General features: G+C 36.6%; 3 protein-coding genes across 5 annotated transcripts; 1 reads left to right on the top strand and 2 right to left on the bottom strand.

Annotated features, from left to right (window-relative positions):
* Positions 1–652: 652 nt before the first annotated feature.
* Positions 653–14,042, bottom strand: rnf40 (ring finger protein 40). 2 transcript variants are annotated; one of them, XM_067430388.1, is made up of 20 exons: positions 13,910–14,042; positions 12,689–12,832; positions 11,708–11,875; positions 11,035–11,350; positions 9,667–9,864; positions 9,411–9,532; positions 8,348–8,494; positions 7,951–8,025; positions 7,447–7,566; positions 7,194–7,373; positions 6,966–7,101; positions 6,559–6,680; positions 4,878–5,140; positions 4,418–4,535; positions 4,160–4,312; positions 3,817–4,029; positions 3,041–3,166; positions 2,773–2,913; positions 2,572–2,673; positions 653–1,558 (listed from the first exon to the last, which is right to left on the bottom strand). In XM_067430388.1, exons 1-20 carry the CDS (start codon positions 13,919–13,921, stop codon positions 1,382–1,384), a joined length of 3,033 nt encoding a protein of 1,010 aa, XP_067286489.1. In that variant the 5' UTR covers positions 13,922–14,042; the 3' UTR covers positions 653–1,381. The 2 variants fall into 2 exon arrangements, with proteins under 2 accessions (XP_067286489.1, XP_067286490.1); XM_067430389.1 differs by having other exon boundaries at positions 4,163–4,312; positions 13,910–14,041.
* A 217-nt stretch (positions 14,043–14,259) lies between these two features.
* cfap119 (cilia and flagella associated protein 119) lies at positions 14,260–18,273 on the top strand. The gene is made up of 9 exons (XM_067430392.1): positions 14,260–14,385; positions 14,482–14,519; positions 14,597–14,662; positions 14,938–15,101; positions 15,196–15,266; positions 15,799–15,915; positions 16,030–16,105; positions 16,320–16,436; positions 18,113–18,273. The coding sequence occupies exons 1-9, from the start codon at positions 14,362–14,364 to the stop codon at positions 18,271–18,273; spliced, it is 834 nt and encodes a 277-aa protein (XP_067286493.1). The 5' UTR covers positions 14,260–14,361.
* Positions 18,274–18,752: 479 nt separating this feature from the next.
* Positions 18,753–24,592, bottom strand: phkg2 (phosphorylase kinase, gamma 2 (testis)). 2 transcript variants are annotated; one of them, XM_067430390.1, is made up of 10 exons: positions 24,405–24,592; positions 23,124–23,227; positions 22,869–23,044; positions 22,733–22,787; positions 22,472–22,537; positions 22,212–22,375; positions 22,041–22,131; positions 21,787–21,940; positions 19,873–19,998; positions 18,753–19,309 (listed from the first exon to the last, which is right to left on the bottom strand). In XM_067430390.1, exons 2-10 carry the CDS (start codon positions 23,216–23,218, stop codon positions 19,064–19,066), a joined length of 1,173 nt encoding a protein of 390 aa, XP_067286491.1. In that variant the 5' UTR covers positions 23,219–23,227; positions 24,405–24,592; the 3' UTR covers positions 18,753–19,063. The 2 variants fall into 2 exon arrangements, with proteins under 2 accessions (XP_067286491.1, XP_067286492.1); XM_067430391.1 differs by having other exon boundaries at positions 24,445–24,592.
* Positions 24,593–24,898: the final 306 nt, after the last annotated feature.

Genomic DNA, 24,898 nt, shown 5'->3' with positions numbered 1-24,898 from the left:
TCCAGTAAAAAAAAAGTATGTTTGGGCAAACCAAGCGCATTAAAGTCACCCCACCCAACTACGTAATTCACTGTCTCTGATCCAAAAGAGCAAACAACAGTTCAGTGTTTGGCAGACTCTCACAACTCAGACTGGGAGGAAAAGCAGCAAGACAGTTATTAATACGATCAGAACAGTAAGACCATGGGTGTGGGCAACAATATAAAGTCAATTGCGCAATATAATGGAAAACATTTACATACATATTCCGGGTAAAAATTTGCAATAAGAAAAAGCAAATGTTTTTTCTTCCCAGCACTGCTTCTCCTGTGATCATCTTCTAATGCTTAATATTATGCAACTATGCATATCTAAACCATCTGAAGTTACAAAAGACACATGCATTATGGAAATAGGATTGTATTGGCAGAAAGCATATGAACTGTAAAATGTCAGGGTTTACACTTGCTTGTCCAGTTTACATCAAAATGAAAAACTCAAATGTTAAAATGAAAACTCAGTTTCATCTAGCCAATCAATCTTCAATGCAAAAATCACAACAAAACTTTACAATAGCTTTAAATGCTAAAGAAAAACAATTGCTTAAACACTTTGCGTAATAGTGCTCAATTATTTGTATAGGTTGACAGCAAAACAGAGATGAGTTCACAAATACTTGTATCCAGTTTTTATTTAAGGAAATTGTGTAATTGTTATTGATGTATTGGTGATATATCTGGTATGAGTGTTTGGGTATACAAAATCTCTTTTGCATGAATATTTCTCAGTCCCAAGTGTTGATCTCCGTTTTGTCTTTTTAAAGTCACTGCACCACCACCTACGTTTCTAATTCTGCAGCTCTCCTCAGTCCACCCAGTACCCATCACATCTGTTCATTACTTACTTTAAGGGGTTCAATAACATTGAGTGTCACCATAGAAACTTACTGACTTAACTACATTACTGGATAGAGTTACTGTATGACTCAAACGGATAAGGCCATAATTGTCAAAACAAAACAGTTTCTGTGAACTTTAAAGAGCTGTCATATTCTGTGGGGCTATGACAGTTATGATATTTAGAAATCTGAGCAGATACAGTCTTTTTTTTTTCATGGTGATTCAAAAATGCAAGTATAAAACAGAAAAAAAGGGGGGGAAACTCAATGGATTCCTCTGCAATGAAGGAGCACTGCTTGTGTGCTATAGACCATGACTACTTCACAACTGTTTTCCATTCTGTCACTGTCTGTTTGGTCACTAGCACCACCTATCACAGATGGGTGAAAATGGCCCTTTAGAGCATTTTAAAATACCACAGCATGGTAATCCTGCTTCAAGACCACTTTCCGCCCTTCTTGTCTCATCTACTGTTTTCAGTCCATCAAGAAGTCCACTCTAAATTAGGTGATGTAGATGCGGTGGAAGTCATTCGCTCCGAATGCAGCATTGCATTTGGGGCACTTCCTCTGGCGAGTGTCATAGCGAGTCTTCAAGCATTCATAGCAGAAGACGTGGAAACACTTGGTGAGGACAGTCTCCTTATCTCGCGTATTACAACAGGGGCAACGCAATTTAGCCTAGAATGGAGACAACAGTCAGGTCAGGCACAAATAATACATGTATAAATCTAATCTACCAGTCAAAAGTTCTTTTTTTTTTTTAAATGATTACATAGCCACAAATTCTGTTTATGTAAAGTCTTCAGAAAGCTTCATTTAACTTTTTTTTGGTAAAAAGGATTAAGTTGGACTAAATAGTACAAAAAAAAACACCATCCCAGTTGGATACCTCAAGATAAAAGAAGGACCACAGTGAGTAATCTTCATAATGTGTGCATACTTTGAAGCTAAAATTCAAAAATTATGAGTTTTTGGCTAAAACAAAATTCATGCTTCCATTTGTATTATTTTGATTGTATATATATATATATATATATATATATATATATATATATATATATATATATATATATATATATATACACACATATACATATACACACACACACACACTTTTTTTTCTCTTATATTAATAAATATATGCACTACTGTGGAAAGTTTGGGGTTGGTAAAACATTTTGTGCTTTGGAAAGTCTCTTTTGCTCCCAAGGATGCATTTATTTGTTAAAAAATATAGTAAAAACAGTAATATTGCGAAATATGATTACAATTTTAAATATCCGTTTTCTATTTTAATTCTTTTATTTTATTTTATGTAATTTATTCCTGTCAATTTCTAGCAGCCATTACCTCATTCTTTGATGTCACATGATCCTTTAGAAATCATTCCAATATGCCGATTTAGCGCTCAAGAAACATTTTTATCAATGTTGATAAAAATGTTGCTTAATATTCTTGTGGAAAATGCTATATATTTTTCCAGAATTCTTTGCTGAACAAAGAGCTCAACCTTTATTTAAAATAGAAGTCTTCTGTAAGATCAAATATTTTTACTGTCACTTTATCAGTTTAAGGCATCCTTGCTGAATAAAATGAAATCTTTCTGACCCCAGTATAAAGAACTAGTAGGTAGTGTGTATAACATTTTCAATGGTTGTCTACATAAGAATCTCTGATAAACCAATCTTCACCTTATACTGATTAATTTCTTCTTGCAGAATCTCATCAGCATCTGTGTACACCTCAACTTTCTTCTGTTTCTCTAGCTTACGCCTCAGCCTGGACAAGTCCTCCTGAAAAAAAAAGACAAAAAACAGCATAGTACAAGAGTTTCAAACACTGTTCCCACTCATTTGTATCCCAACATATATACGACACACGTGCCCATGTACCTGTGCTTTCTTGAGGTTGGCACTCTCCCTTTCACGGGCAGTTCGGTTGTCTAGTACTGAGGCTTGTATTTCCCTCAACTTGGTCTGAGTGTGCTCCAGCTGCACTTTAAGGTCCTCAGCCAACTGTGCCGCCTCCACAGCCTGAGCCATCGTGCAGAAAGAGCAGCATTAAACACACATCTGGAAATACATGCTAATTGTTGGCTAAGCTGAGTCATGGTTGTCATAGACATCAGAACAGAGGCGTCTGTGATCTTTCCGGTTTTACCTTGCGCTTATTGAGCTCCAGTGCTTGAGTGCGTAGCGCCAGCTCTTTCTCCAGAGTGGCCAGTGTGCTCTGCAGGACACCCTCCTTCTCTTCTAGTTTCTGCACTACCAGCAGCTGAGCGTCCACCTGGGAAGGGAAGTAAAAAGAGCAGATGATTCAACTACATCATTATTGCAAAAACAGAAGTTATTAAACATTACATGCAGATTTACTGCCTCAAATGTAAAGGCCCATCAATTTTTGTTTTCATTCTAGCAGGGATGTTCCGACTAGCTGTCAATCAAACAACTAGTCAGTTCGTTTATATAGATTAATTCATTAGTGAGTGCAGTTTTGCTTTATTTTTAGTGGCAGTACTTAACACGGGATTAAACAAGAGACTTTTAGCCAGTTTCCACTCATTTCCATTTTTAGAGACTTTAAAGGGTTAGTTCACCCTCAAACCATCCTGTGTATATGACTTTCTTCTTTCAGCCAAAGACAACTGGAGTTATATTAAAAATACCCAAGCTTTATAATGGGAGTGAATGGTACCTTTTTTAAGACCAAAAAAACACATCCATCCATCATAAACCGGAAGTCAGTAATTATAGTTTATAAAGTTATAAATATGGATATTATTCTTACAAAAACCCATTGCTTTATTAACCCCCTGGAGCCATGTGTATTACTAGTTTTTCATAAAACCACCAACTAGTAGATTATGAAAACATGTTTGTTTCGTACGTCTGTAAATTCTTGGTGATTATGAGGAAATGCTTTTTTTTTTTGCACACCTGGGTTTTGAAAGTAAGAACTTGGTCCGCCAGCTCCTCTTTTTCCTCCCGTAGAAGCTTGTAAATCTGGTTGGATTTGATTCTCTCACTCATTAGTTTAAAGTTGGCATCATCTTTCTCTCGGAGCTGCTGCATGAGCCTGCTGTTCTGCTCCTGCATGTCTTCAAACGCCTGACCCGTCACATCCATCTCACTCAGCAGAGCCTCTTCCTCCTGAAAGGTCCACACAGGCACCGTTAAATAATCTACTTGGATGCACTAGCCTCAAAGCTACAGAGGTTTTTGATCTAGAAAGATTCTAACACAAATGTTTAAAATAAATTGGGTTACCGACTAGACACACCACCTGTTTAGTAGCAGCCAATTTTTTCTGCAAGTGTTCGATCGTCTCCTCGGCCACACGGATCTTGCGGAGGGCATCTTCATCTGCCAGCTTCTTGCTTTCTTTCCTTTCCCTCTCCTCCAGTTCCCGCACTCGCTGCCTCAACTCTTCCACCTGCCAATGTTGATATTAGCATTAAGAGAAGGACCACCCCAAGTGAATTGCATGTTAATGGTTTTGCCTCACAGAAAGACAGCAAGGCTTAGTGGGCTCCTGTACCTCTGCTTTGGACTTCTTTTCTGCGGCCATAAGTTGAACTTTATCTCGCTGCTCCTTTGGGGCTGATTTGTACATGTCTAGCAGTAGTTTCATTTCCTTCTGAGACTCCTGAGCTTTTCTGTTGGCATGATGCAAATGATGTGTGGGTGAGGTGACTCAGATCTGAATTAAATGCATTTAAAAGATATAGTTGCCCAAAATAAAGCACATTACAAATACATCACAGTGACCAAATGCATTTTGTCTTCATTTTAATATAGTATGTTTTATTATATATATTTCACTTGTTTTGAGATTTTATGCTATGCAACAAATTATTAGGCGAGAGTCCAAATACTTTGTGGGGCCAATGCATAATTATTATTGTCCATTTATATTCAGCATGATTGAGAAAAAATAACAGATAATATTAGTCAGGCAGCATTGAGAATCATGCGTTAGGATGAAAGATGAGACGTACTTGAGCTCTCCTCTCAGCATCTTCAGCGCATCAGAGTCCTTCCTCTTAAGCTCGTCACTGCGCTGTCTCTCCCGTTCTCTTTCTCGCTCCCTTTCTCTCTCCGCCTCCCTCTCTCTCTCCCGTGCCCGTTGCCTTTCCAGCTCTCTCCTCCTCTCTTCCTCTTCCTCCTGGTCCTCATCTTCCTCTTTCTTAATCTCTAGTCCTCCATCCCCCATGCTTTCTTCCAACATCAGCGCACCTGTATCTCCACTCTGGCACTTCAACTGAAAAATAACAGGAGTGACATTATACAGAGAACAGTATTTAGTGAAAAGTCAATCCCTTTAAGGAAAGTAGCAGCGCACATATACAATAACATATGTACACTGAATGGTATATTAGAAATTAAAATCATGCATGCCTTTTCCCTCCTTTTTGTTAGATAAATCTTCAAAAATAATGCATTTTACATTTAGAAAATTCTTTTTAAAGTGAATTACAAATAAAGAAAATAAGTCATTTATCATACAAAAATATTAAATAAAACTAATAACTTTTGCATCTTTTAAGTTTGAGAGGAATGTACTTTAAAAATGGAGGTACCGACATCTTTCTCTGGTTTCTTGAAAAATATCATAAGTTTTTAAGTTAAATGACAATGACCTGTGTGTGTGATTTAGTGGTATTTATTAGCCTGGTTAAAATTAGAACATTCTCTGTAGTAACTGAGTTATGGTTTGGCAAAGCTTCATAGACAAATCATTTCCAAAGGGGTATCACCAACGGACAATGACATAGCCTATGCGACGGAGAAACATCTGAGACAATTCTCTGTTTGTGATTTTAAGGAAGATGTTGCAATGGCTTCGGAAGACTTTTGCTGTTGTTGTAAAAGAAATATGATAATAGCTGGTGTCCACCGCCACTCCATCAGCATTTTTGCAAAATTTGGAAAACTTAGTAGCATTTAGACAGACTGAAACATCTCGGATTGACAGTCGAACAGAAAACATCAAGCTCTGATCGCATTAGCCCCCGTTGTAAGGCATTTGTATTGCAATTAGAACGCCATTTGCACCATTTTAAAAAAATATATATTGATGAGCCTTTGGAAAATTGTGTTTCACAAACTTTATTCAAATTCAGTCATTTTAGATGTGTTAGAACACTTTCAGACGTAAGCATATTTACACTAGTTATTTATTTACAATTTTTACATGATTACCAGATCTAGTCTGAGGAAATAAGCACAGAAAGGCCAGATAGAGAGCTGCTGTGTGGTGTTAGCACGATCACACTCTCCATCCTCCTCATCAAAGTTGCCAGTGTAACGTTAATCCACATCTGGGAGTTGTTCTTTGCTCGGGTTAACGAAAAGGAAAAGTTTAAATCGCTTAAAACAGATGCGATAGCTGATTCGAACGAGTGATGTTCCACTGCGGAATCCATTTGTCTGCGCCACCATCGCTGCGCTGTCATCTTGTAAATCCTGTCCCAACGTTTCTGATTGATGCCACGATTCCGACAGATTAGAAAGGAGCTTGAATGGGCTCTTTGCCAGACTACTTGCAGAGCAAATCTAAATTTGCCAGAAGTTGTCTGGGTTTTCCCAGGCTAAGTTTTTGTAAGTAAATGTTTTCAACTAAAAAATTCTGTGATTGTAGGAAATCATAAAACTGTCAAAGACCAGCCTGAGCAATACCTTGTTTATTTCCATCTGTGTCTCGCGTAGTTTCCTCTTATATCTCTGCACATCCCCTTTGAGCTGATGATTATGGTTCTGCAGACTGCTGATTAAGTGTCTCATTTCTCTGTTTATTGGGCCTGAAAGAAAAGAAAACACCAAAAAATTAGATAGAGAGAGATGGTGATGCTGATAGTCATTCAAATACAATAACAGACATCTCGGTTTATGATGTTTAGATAAAAAGCTAACACAAGCCAAAACCAAGAAGTGATGACAGGATACGCCACCCCCACAGACTTCCTTGCTGCAGCCATACTTGCTATAAAACAAATGGGCCTTGGAAAATTCACCACTTAGGAATTCCAACTCACCCACAGGGCATGAAAAGAATCAAATCAAATTATTTGTATGAGTGATGTTACCTGCTTGCTCATTGGCTGCAAGATTCTGTTCAAACTCTATCCGTAGCATTTCATACTCCTTGCGCACCTGGGCCAGCGTATCTTCTAGCTGGATGACCTCAGTGCGTAGCTTCTTCTGAAGAGATAACTCATCACTCTACAAAAAGAGAAATTGACATTTAAACAAATCACAAAAACATGCTCAGATATGACTACCAGCAATCATTTCTGTCTTATCATCCCTCTCACCTCCATGTGCTCTATCTGCCGCAGGTGAGCGTTTTTGGCTGTAAGCAGCAGAGCTCTGGCTTCATCAAGCTGGGTCTTCACACTCAGAGACTCATTGTACAGCAGAGAGAACTGAGATTGGAGGCACTTGTACTCTGGCGTCTCCTTCAACACTTCCTCTGGTATATTCCTCAGATCCATCTACAAAGGGATGTAGAGGTCAGTGATACCAAAAATAAAATCCTTTTTTTGTACTCATATTAAACTCTACCACCTTTAGTTTCTCACTCTCCCGAACAGCTTCCTGTAACTCTTGCTGCAGTTTCTCAAGTTCTGCCATGCGGCTGTTAGCAAGTTCCTGGTTCTGCTCTAACTCTGCATTCAGAGATTCAAACTGATAGAGGAGAAATACTCATTACACAAACTGACGTACAAATCAAACTGGAATCAAGTCTACATCAGTCTGCAAGTGTTTGTTATGGTTAACAAAAATAAATCGTTTAAGACAACTGAAATAAAGTGGAAATAAATTCAAATAAAATATTAGAAGAAAATGTTTACATGTTGCCTTGCCAACTAACTGAAAGAAACAAGCTGAAATAAAAATATATTTATATTTTAAATAGAATATAAATAATAAAATGACAATCACAAAGTTACTAAAACTGTAAAAAAAAAAAAAAATTTTTTTTTTATATATATATAAAGCTAAAATCCAGAATGTAATTAAATTATAATTTATTAATAAATACTACTGTGGTATATAAATATTAGTTACCTTCTGTATACTGAGTGTGATTTGACCTCCTGGTAATCCGCCAGAACTGCCAGTGGCATGGTAACCGGAATTAAGCTAATTTGGGGAGGAAAAAAACATACACATTAAAGAAATGAATAATTAACAGATAATCATATTGGTAATGCAAAACTTTGACTACTGTAAATGACGCAACAAGATAGTATAATCTTGTGCAGTTCATTTCCTTTTTTTCACAGGAAGTACTGATAGAGGAGAAAGCAGCACATTACGACAAAGGATCAAGAATGACAAAGAAATATATTGCATGACAACTGAAAATTGATTTTTATTTAAAATTTAGGGAAGTAAATAAAATAAATTGCTCAACATTAAACAGGATAAAATACTGATTTTCTGAGATGAAGGAAAAGCTGACCTGCTCCAAAGCTTCTGCTAGGTGTTTATTCAGCTTCTGCTCTCTCTTACGGAGTTTTTCGATGTCCCACTGCAGGTCCTCCACAGCCGTTTCCATTTCAGACACTTTAGTCTCAGAACTCGTAACTTTGTCAACCATTTCATTATACTGTGGAAGCAAAAGACAAGTTTTAAGAACAGCTAAGGGTGCAAGACATCTTTAAAATTTCACATATCACATCACATGTACAGTATTATACTATTGTTCAAAAGTTTGGGGTTGGTAAGATGCTTTTAATATTTCTGAAAGAAGTCACGTATGCTCACCAAGGTTGCATTTATTTGAACAGTACAGTAAGAACAACATTTGAATTTTCAGCTGACATTATTTTCAGCAACCATTCTTAAAGTACACACTGATGGCCTAAGACACGAAACGAGAGGTTTGTGTGAGAAAGCGAACAGTATTTATATTGTTTTTACCTCTTGTACACCACAGGAAACACGCGCCCTCGGATCAGTCGGACGTAGTGGTGTACAAGAGGTAAAAACAATATAAATACTGTTCGTTTTCTCACACAAACCGCTCGTTTCGTGTCTTAGGCCATCAGTGTGTACTTACAATGGGAGATTGTTTAATTTGGACTTCTCTGTGTATGCTCTTTGAGGTGGTGACCATAGACCTGCATTATGTGAGGCACAGACAAGAACGGTTTGACCTAAAATGATCAAAATGGAAACCACTGGGGAAACAAATACTCCTACATCTCGGATGCCCATGATGTAAGCTAAAACATATCAAAATTTAATTTCAAAGTGAACTATCCCTTTTATGGTGTCAAATTATCTGCTAATTATTATCAATGTTGTAATGCATATTTCTTGTGGAAACCGAGATGCAATTTTGGACGCTTTAAAAAAACAGCATTTTTGAAAATTTGATTGTAACAATATGACCAATTTAATGTTTCGTTGCTGAATATATACATATATTAAATCTTACTAACCCGAAACCTTTCAATCATAATGTTTAACGTAGTAAATATAAATAAAATAGGGTCAAACTAAACTAGGCTAACAAATACCTCTAATGACATTTTGTGATGTTTCCCTTGAAGGGAGGAAGCAAGGTCTTGCAGTCGATTATTTTCCTCTAGGAGTGTGCGGTTTGTGGAAATTATCTCTCGCTGACTGTCATCTTCACAAACTGATAAGATTGTAAAGTGCAAGAGAAAGTTTAGTGGTTGTTCACACAGTGATCAAACCAAAACGTTTGCAAACTTTTATTATGGAGTTAACATTATGTTTTGAAAAATCACACCAAATAAACTTTTATTTTACCAGCTGACTCCACTCTAGTACACAGCTCGTCAATGCTGCTATGCAGGCGGTCAAAGATGCAGACCATGCAGGCCACAGCACCCTTGCTGAATTGCATCCTGTCCTGTAGCTGAAGTGTGAGCTCCTCCTCACTGCTGTTATCCAGAGTGGCCAGAAAAGCCTTTGCGCTCTCGCTGAGAGGTGGTGGAGGTGGAGGGGCTACAAAACAGATCAAATACATTATGAATGTAAATGGTAAAAGCTTCTATAAAAAAAGATTATATGTGGCCTGACACTAGATGCATTATTTTTTTAGATTTAATTTGTGGTCTGTGTATCTTGAGTACATCATACATTTTGATACATCAGGCTTCTATGGCTCAAAGTATTATATTATGAGAATAAAGAGCTCACACTTGAAGAGGAAAAACATCTATATTTTACTCAAAAAGGCCCACACTGAGCAAAAATAAGCAATTTGATGCAGTTACTTTTATTTCTGTTATTTTACTGAAATTCTGACATATTTGTAATGTAATGTTAATCAATGGCCGCATTTACACAACATGGTTCAAGTGACCCAATGAAGAAATTACAAAAAAAGCCTGTATTATCATCTTGTCTGCATCCTTTACAAATCATGCCGTTTTACTTGTTTTCAGCCCAAGCGTCTTAGGGCAGGAAGTTCTATAGGATTAATAGGATAAATGTATAAACTAGTGTTGCAGTCAAGACCTCATAAATCAAGTCAAGACCAGCATGTGTTGAGACCAAATTAAGACCAAGACAGGGCGAGACCGAGTCAACACCAAGACCAGACATCACTCCTCAATTTCATCTAAAAGATCCACATTTACTGCCTGATAAATGTCTTCCGTCATTCTATTATTTCAATAACAATAAACAGAAGTTGCATCTGAATTAGTACTATCACAAATGCATAAATAATGCATTTTTCTTGAATATAGAAATTTGACTACAATGATACTTTTAATAATAATTATGAAACTAAAACACCCAGTAGGTGGCGCAAAACAATGAATGAGTCAAAGCAGCTGATTCCTTCAAGGAAACACAGCTTTGTACTTTTTTGCAATAATAACTTGAATTTTGCAAGCATTTGAAGCAGGACCCAATCACATTAATGATGTTAACAAATAAATCAGACAATTATCCAGCAATTTAGTGATATCGCCACAGTTGTGGCCCTGATCGGTCCTCTTAGTCTGAGACAGATACAAGACCAAGTAAAAATGTGGTCAAGACTGAGAACTTCAAAATAGTTTTGAAACCAAGACTGGTCTCGAGTACTACATCTCTAGAATAAACTATCAATAAATTATTTATTTTACATATTGTGCAAAGCAAAGGGTATCGGAGTCTATTTACCGGGAATTCCATCCTTCACTGGTTCATCAGTCAGCTTCTCTTCAGAGTCAGGTGGCTGCTGTTGTTTCTCTTGCTCCTGTGTCTGTTCCTTTTCTTGCACTGGTTGTTGTGGTTCTTCTTCCACTGGAGGCTGGGGGAGGCCACCCTCTCCTTCCATTGGAGCCGGCAAAGGAGCAGAAGGTTCAGGTGCAGGTGATGGAGTTGCAGCAGGAACAGGGATGTCTGCTGGAACAGGAGGGGTGACAGGGGTCTGGACAGGTGCCCGGGCATCCTTGGGCTCCACGTGCTGCAGCAGTTCATGGATATTTTCCTCGAGCTGTGAAAACAGGGTTCAAATAAGTCCATGCAAGTTATATTACTAATATCAGTTATAAAAGACATCACAAGGAATGCATGTTGATGCTCTCATAAGCAATGGTTCTCAAACCTGTCCTGGGCACCCCCCACCAGTGCACATGTTGCATGTCTGCCTCATCTAACACACCTGATTCAAATCATTAGCTCATTAGTAGAGACTGCAAGATTTGAATTGGGTGTGTCTGATAAGAAAGACATACAAAATGTGCAGTGGTGAAAGATCCCTAGGACAGGTTAGAGAACCACTGTGGTAAAGCAGGTATTGTTTAAATGAGTGCAGAAAATGAGCACAGCATTGGAAGAAGAGTGGTGAAACCTGAGTCCAACAGCGGTTGACGATAAGAAGGGTGGTGTCATCAGTGGCCTGCCTCTTCTCCAATTTCTCAATCTTCTCCCTCAGCTCATCCTCCAAAGCCTGCCTCTGTTCAAGGCGTTCGCAGAGCTTTTTGTTCTTGAATTGAATGACCTTCATGTCCATCTCTTCCTGCACAAAACATTTTGGGGCAAAATTACAAAAGTTCCAAAAGAATATGGAGCAGTCAATCTTGTCTACAAAGAAAACTGATGACAGAATATTTAAAACACTACAAATCTAAAGTATGGGGGAATCATTTTATTCAGTCAGGATGCATTGATCAAAAGTGACAGTAAAGATATTTACAATGTTATAAACAAATTCTATTTTAAATAAATGCTGTTCTTTTTTTTTTTAAATCACATTTACAATAAAAATAGTAAAACAGTAAACAGCACACATACTGTAGTATGTGTGTGACATGAGAGAACAACAAAACAGTGACAGAACTACATTGAACTACTAGATCATATTGAATATGTGTGGTCCCTGATAATGCCAAATGCCTGATTTTAAAAAGGGGCCAAAATAATCTTTTATTTCTAGTCAGTGACAGAGTGAAAGCATATGCATCTAATATAAATCTGTATTTTTAGCTTCAGAATCATGAATATTTTTATTCTGGTGTGTTATTCTAGTCTTGCCAATGCCCTGTAAGACTATTCAAATCCATCTCTGATGTAATACCAAATTCAGCATTTTAATCAACAGTACTTTTTTTTTTTACCATACATTTTAGATGTAATAATTAACAACTCTTCTTAATCCCATCAAAATATTATTGTATTGTGAATTGTAGTGCATTACATCCCTAATTGAGGGTGATTGTTTTTAATGATGTCTATATTAAAATTCCACTTTCCAAACACAAAATATTGCATATTGCATGACTGCACTCAACAGTTACAATTCATTTTGTTTTCATAGTAACATGAAACAAACCGTAGAAGAAACTCCTCCAATGCGGATAGGCTCAATGAGAGTGGTGGTAGTCTTCTCCTCTTTCTTCAGCTTTTTTTCAGGAGCGCCAGGGGGACTATCCCCCCCTGAGGGGCGCTTCCCACCCCCTGTGCTAGACATGTTTCCCTACAAAATTCACAGGGTAAAACAGATTATTATTATATTATTAAGAACAACAACAGTGGCAAATTTGAAGTGTAAGCATCAATTTCTTTAAAAGCCCAGGCTGATTTATTAAAGGTTCAAACAAACAAACATTCATCATTTACTCACCCTCTTATGGTTACAAAGATGTATGATTGTTTTATTTTTTTTGGAACAAAAATGTTAGGCAGAATGACAGCCTAGGTTATGTATGACAATTAAAAGTGAATAATGGCTGTCACTCATTATGCACATATTTTGTGTTCTAAAGAATAACAGAAAGTCATACAGCTTTGAACATAATGGGCGAGGAAGTGATCAACATTTTTTTTGTTCTGGTAGAACTTCTCACTTGAACTAAATAATACACTGTATACAATTCCAAGATAGCTATCAGTACTGACATTATCATACAAAGACCACTGTTAAGAGATTTAGCATAGATAATATGTATCTGGCCTAGAATAAAAATTTAACGATAACAATAATAATGTTTAAACTGAAAACCCTTGATGTGATGTAATTAAATGTTTTGAGATTTTCTGTCAAATGCTGGTTAACACGACGGATATCTTCGATCTAATTGTTATATATTTGATATATTTCATAATAAAACAAACTATAATAAGATATGATGGTCATATTAAGCAGAGCACATATTTTTGCAGTAAATCATTATTTTCCAATTATTTTTAGGCAACAGAGCCGTTTTGAGTCAGTTTAGCTTCGATGCTAACTAAAGCCTAGCAAGCAAGCTACAACCGTCAAAAACACGGGCCTTTTTTACATTATACATTGCATAATGTTAGAACTGCATGTCGCACGTCATACGACAACGTTTTAAATACTTCACGGCTACAAATATGTATTAAAATATATTTGCGTTGGTGACTTTTTTGCAACCAGAAACAAACCTCCGCTCCGACCGGAAAACAGGAAGAACAGTAGATATGTGAACACTGACACAACAGTACAAAATTGGGTCTATCAAAATAAAAGTGAGCGGGTATAGACAGGCCCTCGCATATTTGTAAAACACTTCGTTTGTAGCACTCATACCTTTTTGGACATTTGTTGTAATCACAGAAGTATTTTCTCGAAGTGAGCGATTTGAACAACGTATGGTTGTGTGGACCATGGTGTGGACTCTTTCGTGCTAGTCAGATACTTTACGTCATTTCCCCCAAAACGCAGGGTGAAAATAAAAGTATTTAAACTTTGTTCTTATTATTAGTTTTGATAAACTAATATTTTTTATTTGTTTAAAACACGTGATATTTATTAACTATTTTTGATCTTTTCAATCTTATTTTAAAAAATAATTAATAACGTGCACTATCATGTGAAAATGTCGTGGCTTTTAATTTGGCGCTACTAAATAATGCTTGTGGGTTTTTTTTTTACAGAAGGAAAACAATTGTTGCTAGGATACGATGTAACACACACAGGCGGTTTAGATTAATGTTTTTATAGAGCTGTTTTATAGGCTGCCAGTAGTATATAGGGGGGAAATGAAGCCTTTTGATAATATTAAGGTAAACACTACACTTTTTCATGGAATCTAGAGCTCAGGAATAACTTGTGATTTCCCCAAAATATTATACATTTTCGTAAATTCTTATCTTTTGTAGGTGCCCCAGCAGCATCCTAGAGCACGGGTCATGTTATGGTAGGTATGCATACAATGCATTTAAGCATATTTAGACACACATCCTAAATAATTATTGTTGTTGACTGCATTTCTAGGGCTGATCTGAAACACAATGATATGGAAGAGATTGAGAAGGCCAATTCCATAACAGAGATTGAAAGGTTTACATATTATAAAAATTGTTTAACATGTATATTGTGCAATACTTTACCTCTTTTATCTTTTTAGGCAACCTGCAAATTGTCCTGCCTTTGTGTAACCTAGTTATATTTAATTCATTTTAATATCTGTAAATCTTTTATACCCTATTATAGAAATGCTAGCCTGAATTACAGAAGGTGCTGCATAACAGGAATGACTCTAATAATAATTGATGCATGATGTTCAGGACATTGCTTGATCTTACATGAATGCACATCGTTTTCTTCCTCTTTAGGATTTTGTGCCGTGCATTGGTCTCTGATGTGCCTCAGCCAAAACAGAGAGTACTTCTTGAGCTGTATACAAATCTAGTGGTGTTTTGCAGAGAGAAACATTTCAACAAGGAACAAACATCTGTCCTCATCTCCATTATAAAAAACGTGCATCAGTTTAGCACAGGTGATGCAGTCATAATCATGTTATTGCAGCATTAACCATCAAGATAATATTCTTATACTTATATAATATGAAAACATTTTTGTCAAATTTTCAGAAACACCCCTCAATAACACAGATCAATGTTTGACCTACTGCAGTGAACTTCTGCTTTGCCATTCAGTCAGGGTATGTAGATACCAGTCAAAAGTGTGGGGTCAAAAAGATTTTTTTTTTTTTTTTGAAGAAATTCATATAAGAATTTTATTCAGTCATCAAATTGATTACAAAAATGTGTTCAAATAAATGGTGTTCCTTTGAACTTTATATTCATCAAAGATTTAAAAAAAAATGCATCAGTGTAAGTCCACAAAAAATATTAAGCACAACCATTTTCATCACATATTAATTAAAAATAAATGTTTTTTTAGCAGCAAATCAGCATTTTTTACTGATTTCTGAAAGATTACGACACTGAAGAAAATACAGCTTTGCCATCACAGGAATCGGTTACATTTTAAAATATATTAAGAGAGAAAGCAGTTATTTAATTTTGTAGTTTATTTTAATCAAATAAATGCAGCTTTGGTGAGCATAACACCAAGAGTGGAAAGAGTAGATGGCATAGAGTAGATCACATCTGCTTTAAAATAATAACTGTTGAAAAGCTATATCATTTTTGTGCTCAAACCTCTTTTGTTCTTTCCCCTATTAAACACAGAGGCCTCCTTTCAGTGTCGACCTTTTCAGCTCGGAGCAAGTGACACAAATTTTATACTATTTCATCAACACATATATGAGACATTATTTTTTATACAAATACATTTTTACTCCAGAGGTATGTTTGAAGTTATGAATTTGTCAGGCCAAATAATGTGTGGTATTACTATTAGCTTCTAATTAATGTTAACAGAGCAATTCACGTTATGATCTCCATCTCTTGCATGGTAAGGTACAACTGGATATTACCTTTTCATATACTGGAATACCTGAGGAGGTCACAAATATAGAGGAAACTGCCCAATCAGGTAGACTAATACACACCTGATAAAAAATAAAATAAAATAATGTGGCTTTTCCCCTCCTCTCTCGCCCTCGCCCCCTCTCTCTTTCTCTTTCTTTCTCTTTCTCTCTCTCCCCCCCTCTCGAAACACACACACACACACACACACAATATACATATATATATATATATGTATGTATAATGGTAATTTACAGTGTACTGTCATTTGTTGTTTAAAGAAATTGCTGCAGATGGAGAAAGAGAAACTGAGAGAGAGACAAATATGGATGGAGAAGTTCAACAAAGTGCTACACTACTAGAAATAAAGACCACAGAGACAGACAGTTCCAACCCAGGTAATATATTACAGGACTAATGGAACACACCGTATTTACTAATACGTTATAAAAAGAAAAGCTGTTTCTGTTAGTATTATTTACATATACACTCAATTACATATACACTCACCTAAAGGATTATTAGGAACACTAATACTGTCTTTGACCCCCTTTCACCTTCAGAACTGCCTTAATTCTACGTATCATAGATTCAACAAGGTGCTGAAAGCATTCTTTAGGAATGTTGGCCCATATTGATAGGATGGCATCTTGCAGTTGATGGAGATTTGTGGGATGCACATCCAGGGCACGAAGTTCCCGTTCCACCACATCCCAAAGATGCTCTATTGGGTTGAGATCTGGTGACTGTGGCGGCCATTTTAGTAAAGTGAAATGATTGACATGTTAAAGAAACCAATTTGGAATGATTCGAGCTTTGTGACATGGTGCATTATCCTGCTGGAAGTAGTCATCAGAGGATGGGTACATGGTGGTCATAAAGGGATGGACATGGTCAGAAACAATGCTCAGGTAGGCCGTGGCATTTACACGATGCCCAATTGGCACTAAGGGGCCTAAAGTGTGCCAAGAAAACATCCCCCACACCATTACACCACCAGCAGCCTGCACAGTGGTAACAAGGCATGATGGATCCATGTTCTCATTCTGTTTATGGCAAATTCTGACTCTACCATCTGAATGTCTCAACAGAAATCGAGACTCATCAGACTAGGCAGCATTTTTCCAGTCTTCGACTGTCCAATTTTGGTGAGCTTGTGCAAATTGTAGCCTCTTTTTCCTATTTGTAATGGAGATGTGTGGTACCCGGTGGGGTCTTCTGCTGTTGTAGCCCATCAGCCTCAAGGTTGTGTGTGTTGTGGCGTCACAAATGCTTTTCTTCATACCTCGGTTGTAACAAGTGGTTATTTCAGTCAAAGTTGCTCTTCTATCAGCTTTAACCAGCTGGCCCATTCTCCTCTGACCTCTAGCATCAACAAGGTATTTCCACAGTATCCTGGTGAGCAGATTGTAAAATACTCAGACCGGCCCGTCTGACACCAATAACCATGCTACGCTCAAAATTGCTTAAATCACATTTCTATCCCATTCTGACATTCAGTTTGGAGTTCAGGAGATTGTCTTGACCATGAACACACCCCTAAATGTATTGAAGCAACTTCCATTTGATTGGTTAATTAATTAATTGCATTAATGAAAAATTGAACAGGTGTTCCTAATAATCCTTTAGGTGATTGTATCTTTTAAGTGATACTTCACTGCCTTTTCATATTAAACTATGTTATTCCCTTAACTAAAACGAGTTGATACATACCTCTCTCATCTGAGTGCATGCACTTAATTGCTTTTACGTGCGACGATCTGATAGCATTTAGCTTAGCCCACTAAGCAGAGATCAAGTTGAAAGCGACCAAACACCTCCACACACACACACACACACACATACATATATATATATATATATAATACAATTTGATATATATTAAATTAAATTAAAAATACAAATTTAGAATTCTTTTTTAAATTAAGATAATTTTAGTCATTTAGGAATTCTGTAAACAATCAAAATAGAGATTACATATTTATGTCAAACAGCATCCTCTAATATGTAATACTCACTACATATAACAAATAAAATACACGTATATGTTTATGAATGTTTTTTTCCCCACAAGGGTCTTCTTCAAAGTCTGAGCTCAAGTCCATAGTTCAAAAAGAAGTGAGGGACGAAGTGATGCGCTTGACTGCTCAGCTACAACAACGTCTGCAGGACAGTGCTGATCAGATTAATGATACCATTAGTAAACTGGAGGCCAAGATTCAAGTTAAGAAGTAAGACAATATGTTGTTCATCTTTAGTATAGTTTTGTAATCCACTCATTTCAAAAAAGTAAAAATACACAAAATACAGTAATTATATTATTCATATATGTTTACCTGATTGGAATTACTACAGTACCTTGATGATGAATGGATAATGTCTAGTCAACTGTGATAAAAATCAACAAGTGGTAAAACATATGTAGCGAATGAAAAGGAATAAAATCTGTACACACAATGTTGTAAGGATTTTAAAACAACTCTCAGTAGTAATGCTGTTTCAAGTATGTTATCCTTTGTATTGAAAGTCTTAAAATCCTGTTAAAATGTTCCCTGTCCATCTATGGTTTAGGCTTCAACAACCTGGAATTCTTTTTGAAGCATAACAGTAATAATAAATTCAAATGCAATCTGCTTTGTGTCAAAAACAGACAAAGGCTTAAGAGCTTGACTGAAGAGCTTGACTAGGAAACAAGATTAGTCCAATCTGATAGGTAATTCTAAATCCTAGTTATTTTTTTACTATATCAAGCTGGTCCATAATAAGCAATATCAGATACCGACGCCAGTAAGTATGTGATAAAACCATACATACATTAAAAAAAACAGTGAGTGGTTACAATGAGGTCACATGGGATGCTGTTAAAATCAAAAAGCACCATCAAGACAAAAAAAACAATCTATAAATAGCTGTGTTTTGTGCACCTTTTGGACAGGTGGGCTATATTTCCTAACCACACACAAAAAAAGACACAAACAATTAAAACTGTAAATGGACATATCTTTAGAAACAAAAATCATGACCTTTAGTTTTCGAGGTCATCAAGGCCCAGTAGAAGGATTTTAGCAGTGTTCTGGAACAGAGCAGCTCGATTCTGTTGCTCCCCTTTCTTGACCCAGTGACCATATATACGGAAAGCACAGCCGTCAATCAGCTTGCGCACACCGCGAATGGAATAAGGTTCTCTTGCTAGGAGCTCTTTTGTTAATGGTCTAGCTCGGTAGTAGCGGCACTGCATTCGTATACAAGCTAACACGGTCAAGATCAGGGCCTGAAAATGCAAAGAACAGTTTTGAATTACAGTTAGAGTTATACAGTATATAATTATACTGTAAAACAAAAATATATATTTTTGCTATTTTTAAATTTAAGACTTTTTTGTGTAAAAGTTTGAGGTCAGTATGATCTTTGTGAAATGTATAAAATAAATGGATAAAAATTGTTTGGAACATTATAAATGTCTTAACTATTTCAAATAAATATTCTTTTGAACTTTGTATTTATCAAGGAATCCCAAAATGTATCACGGCTTCCACAAATATGTCAAGCTGCATTACTGTTTTCAACATTGATAATAATAAGAAATGTTTCTTGAGTAGCCAATTAGAATGATTTTTTTGAAGGTTAATGTGACACTGAAGACTGGAGTTACGATGCTGGAAATTCAGCTTTTCCATCATATAAATAAGTTACATTTTAAAATGTATAAAAAAAGGTTTATTTTAAATTGTAATAATATTTCACAATATTACTCTTTTTACACTCTTTTTAATTAAATAAATAAATAACTTTTGAATGGTAGTGTGTATATAAATGGGTGAGGAAAAAACACACCTTAAAGGTCTTCCTGGGGCTAAAGAGCCGCACAGCCTCCTTTTGGTACTGACGGAAAAAAGGATGAGCTAAAGCTTGCTCGGCCGTGAGGCGAAGTGTGGGTTCCACCACTAAAAGCCTTGAGATCTAAGGGAATTTCAACTTTTTAAGCAAAGAGTGTAAAGCACATATGGGTACATTTCTCAATATTGGTAGTTAGCCTTTATGCTCTAGGCTAAAGGCCTGTTCACACCAAGAAAGATAACACTAAGAAGACTATATTAGCATCCACAACAGCGGACAACATCATTCAGTTAATTCTAAGCGCACATTGGCCCTCATTTATCAAAAGTGCGTTCACAAAATTTCCAGCGTACACCTTACGTACACCCAAACCCACAGTAACTTTGAGATTTATCAATATGGACGTTGGCGCACGTTTTGAGTTTGAGAAACAATTCCTAACACCACAAAACGCACTGACAAATATATGCTATATTATGACCCACTGTATAATATAATATTGTAATTATAAACTTCAGTGTTTATTTTTGTGCAACGTAGACTTCAATGTTTAATTTGTGTGACTATAGGCTACCAAAGCATTTGAGGCATCTTCCTCCAGTTGCGAGCCTGTGCGGCAGCTGCGCACGGACTGGGACTGAATAATTCAGACTGACAAAATAATAAAAATTACATTCTTCTTTTTTTAAATATTAATAAAATAAATAATAACGACATTCTTCTTCTAAATAACAATAAGCGTCATTAATAATAAAAATCATAATAATATAATAAAAAAGAATCTTACAAATTGTCATGCAATTATTAATGTGAATGAATGGAGGCTACTCCACATCACATCATCATATCGTACACCCCAATACATGTGCTGTGATACGAAATTAAATGCTAATTGTTTCAAAACGTGCTGTAAAATAATGCATTGTGATGGTAATTTATCATCCAAACAGCTTTAAACTGCTGGAATGCGCTTCTCAACCGTCACACTATTAACAGTACTCGTAATTTGGGTCCATATTTGTTTGTTTTTTGGGTGCCTTTAATCCCACTCTTTAAACTCCCAAATAAAACAATTTTGCTTTTTTCCACTTCCCTGGTAATTGTCTTGATGGGCGCGTCTCAATCATCTCACTAGTTCACTAGTCAAGGCACTGATCAGGGAGTCAGTCCATTGACTTATGTCCTAGTCAGTGCCCTGACTAGTGGACTAGTAAGATGATTGAGGCGCGCCCGATCTCCACGTCGGAGAAGTTTCGCTTCTTTGCCGTCTTCCGTGTGTCCATGGCGTAAAATGACGGCGTGGTGGAGGCGGAGACTTGAATATATTGGGGTGTGTTATTCTAATGACGATCGTTTTCAGCCGCGGCATTTATCAAGGGCAAGTATTGCGTACACCTGGATTGCAGAGGTGCGCACAGCTTTATAAATCAGGCGGTGAGAGGAGTGTAAGCATAATCTTACGCCAACATATACGCCCATTTCTACGCAAGATTGATAAATGAGGGCCACTGAGTTTTGTTGATTGCTGCTTTAAATGCTCAAGCTCTTTAAAGCAGGATGGATGCTGATTGGCAGTCATAAAAGTAATAAAGGCCTTCTGAAGCTGATCGATGGGTTTGTGTAAGAAAAATATCCATATTTTAAACTTTATAAAGTAAGATCTAGCTTCCGGTTTCCTACCTTCCATAGTCAACTTACAAAAAAGCGTAACTTGTGGGACGATGACGTCGGACATAGCACAAGCATTTTGAACTGTGAGAGACATTACACTTTCTTCATAAATTAAATACAGAAGGCGGTAACTCGGATTGGACTGTCTTATACACCTAGGATGGCTTGAGGGTGAGTAAATTATAGGATCATTTTCATTTTTGGGTAAACTATCCCTTCAGACACTACTAAGCATCTCACCAAGTCTTTGATGGTGTCAGACCGGTCATCCCACTCTGGAGAACTAAACTGGTATCGGCCTTCCATGATCATTCTCAGCATTAGCAGCTGTTTGCGATGCCAGAACGGTGGAGACCCAGCAATAAGTGTGAACAGGATCACACCACACGCCCACCTTTGGGAAAACATAGAACAGACGATAAACCATCCACAACAATGCTTTTGTGACCCAAAGAGAGGTTTCGTATTAAGAAATATGAGTATCATTTACTCACAGGTCAACCTCTTTTCCATATCCCTCATGTGTCTCATCCATGGAACACTTCAGAATCTCTGGTGCCAGATATCCTGGTGTTCCACACAACTCTAACAAGGGAAATTACCAAAGACCATTGTTCAAACAATGCCACTTGTCGCTGTGCAAAAACTGTGTTGATTTTTCTCACCTCTTAGTCTTTCACCAGGCCCCAGCTGGACTGAAAAGCCAAAGTCAGAAAGTTTGATGTGTCCCTGATCGTCTAGCAACACATTTTCAGGTTTGAGGTCACGATGTACAATATTTAGAGAGTGTAGATACTGGACAGCCTCCAGAAGAGCACGCATCATACTCCTAAAAGCAAGAACATTTGCAACCAAAATATGGTATGAGAAGAAAAATGTACTACCATAGAAACTTTAAGCAAGATTTGAGAAAAAAAATACTTACCTGGTTTCCTTTTCACTGAGAGTGACTTTTTCAGTCAAATAATCAAATAGTTCTCCTCTCCTCATGCTGTATGAAAAATAGTGCATATTTTTATTTTACAACATATACAGTACCATTTACTTTTGATCAATTTAATGTACACTTGCTGGATGAAAGTATTAATTTCTTTTAAATAATGACCCCAAACCATTTATGGTAAATAATATAATATAATATAATATAATATAATATAATATAATATAATATAATTAATATACTTACAGGTCGAATACTAAAAATATGAAGGTTGTTGACTCATAAGAATCGATAAGTGTGACTGAAAAAGAGCACAAATAAGGTCAGAACTCAGAAAGGGCTGAACACAATTTCAAACATAAGCAGCAACATTCCGACTCACTGATGGACGGGTGGCCTTTCACCACAGTAAGCACATGGATCTCCTTCAACGTGGAGCTCTTCACCTCCTCTAACTGCTGTTCTGTCATTTTCTCTGCAGTGATCTCAATGATCTTCACTGCAAACTCCTGCCCTGTGTGTTTGTGAACACATCTGCGCACAACACTGCTCACACCTCTGCACACGGGACAGTTTAGTTGCACACAATACATCTCAATAAATGACAAAACAGTTGCTGAATAGTACAAATACTCACCTGCCAATAACCTCTTTGGGATCATACTTCTGATAAAACTCCTTTGCCCCAACCCAGTCTGGCAGCTCATCTCCAAGAATGATATCACGAGTCATACTGGTAACCTTAAACAGATGCATTTATTAACTTTGGGTGATAGGAAGATATGCATGTTTGCATCTTGTGTACTAAAAAAACAGTAAATAATTCCTAAGCCATCATGTTACACCCTATGATGCACAACATCCACTACAATGTACATATATTTAAAAGCCATTTTTGACAATTCAGGGTGTGATATTAGATCCAAACCACAACTGTTTACCTGAAATCTTTCCCATAATTATATATCACTGTTAATTTTTTAAGTCAACAAAAGTGAAGCACATTTTTTATTTGCTGTAGTTTACCTTCCATAACTGATTTTCTCTGCAGTAAAGGCTTTATATGTTCATTAGACATTTCTATGGGAATTTCCAATAATCTCTACTGTGGCTTATAAAACCATTGTTTAAAAAAGCAATTATTATTAGTAGTAGTAGTCATATTGGTATTAAAAATGTTTTTACAGCATTTATAACTATTTAATGTTCAAAATATCTTTAAAAAATAATGTAATACATTTTTTCACACGAACATTTAGGTTAACGATACTGCATGCATGATTCTAAGACAATGACTATATTTTGTGGAAATAACGTAATATGGACAAGCAGCAAACAGCACGTACACAATACGTGTGCACGTGTATGTGTGGTGGTGGTGGTGGGGGGGGGGTGTATATGTGTGGTGATGGGAAGGTTCAGTATGAAAGTGATACAATCTGCAATATTCAGCATTAATCATAGTGTATTTTTGCATGTTTTTACATGTTCATAATAAATGTTGCAAGTTAATTGTTATAACTGGCTTTCTTACTAGATTCCACTGGTTAATTTGGTTTCCATTACATCCCTAAATGAAAATACATAATTTAAAAATATAATTTGAATAATTATATACTTGTTTTGAAGCACACACAAAAAAACAATCACTTCCGTAGAGATTTAGTAATTCATGCATCAAAAAGCAAATGATAAAAATCACTTCCCTAATTATTTAAAAATGCATCAAATGTAAATAATAAATCCGCGTAATACCCACATAACTTACATATGGAAAAAACAACTAACAGCAGCAAAAACTGAGTAAAACAAACAGTCTAACTGTTCTGAGCAGGTTCTGAGAAACGAGCTGTTGCGATCATTGACCTCGTATGCTGTCTGGTCCAAGCCCAGAAAAACAGAGTGTAACGTTACTCACAACAACCACTTCCACCAAATCAACCGAAGGCCACAGTCACCTGACGGCTCTGTGTTTTCAACTGTCCGGCTGAAAACGTGTATTTGAAGCTGCTGATAATAATGCCATATCACTGGTGAGAACTTTTAAAGTGCTCCTGGGCTATGTCAACAACACCGTCGACACCCACTTCTCTGCCTTGTACATGACAGCTGATATACACTCGGTATTTATCACTGCCACCTACAGGACGGAGCGGGTAACAGCACAAACTATTTTATAAAAAGGTTTATATGACTATTGTGTGTGTGTGTGTGTGTGTGTGTGTGTGTGTGTGTGTGTGTGTGTGTGTGTGTGTGTGTGTGTGTGTGTGTGTGTGTGTGTGTGTGTGTGTGTGTGTGTGTGTGTGTGTGTTTTACATATTAAAATGAATAGTCATTTTGAAAAAAAAATATGTTCAGATGTGTGTCACTTATATGGGCTTGAGAAAGCTTACATGCCATTGTATCTTTATA

The sequence above is a fragment of the Pseudorasbora parva genome, chromosome 21 (assembly GCF_024679245.1).
Source record: "Pseudorasbora parva isolate DD20220531a chromosome 21, ASM2467924v1, whole genome shotgun sequence".
NCBI classification, from domain to species: Eukaryota; Metazoa; Chordata; class Actinopteri; order Cypriniformes; family Gobionidae; genus Pseudorasbora; species Pseudorasbora parva.
This window is presented reverse-complemented; position numbering and strand designations above follow the sequence as displayed.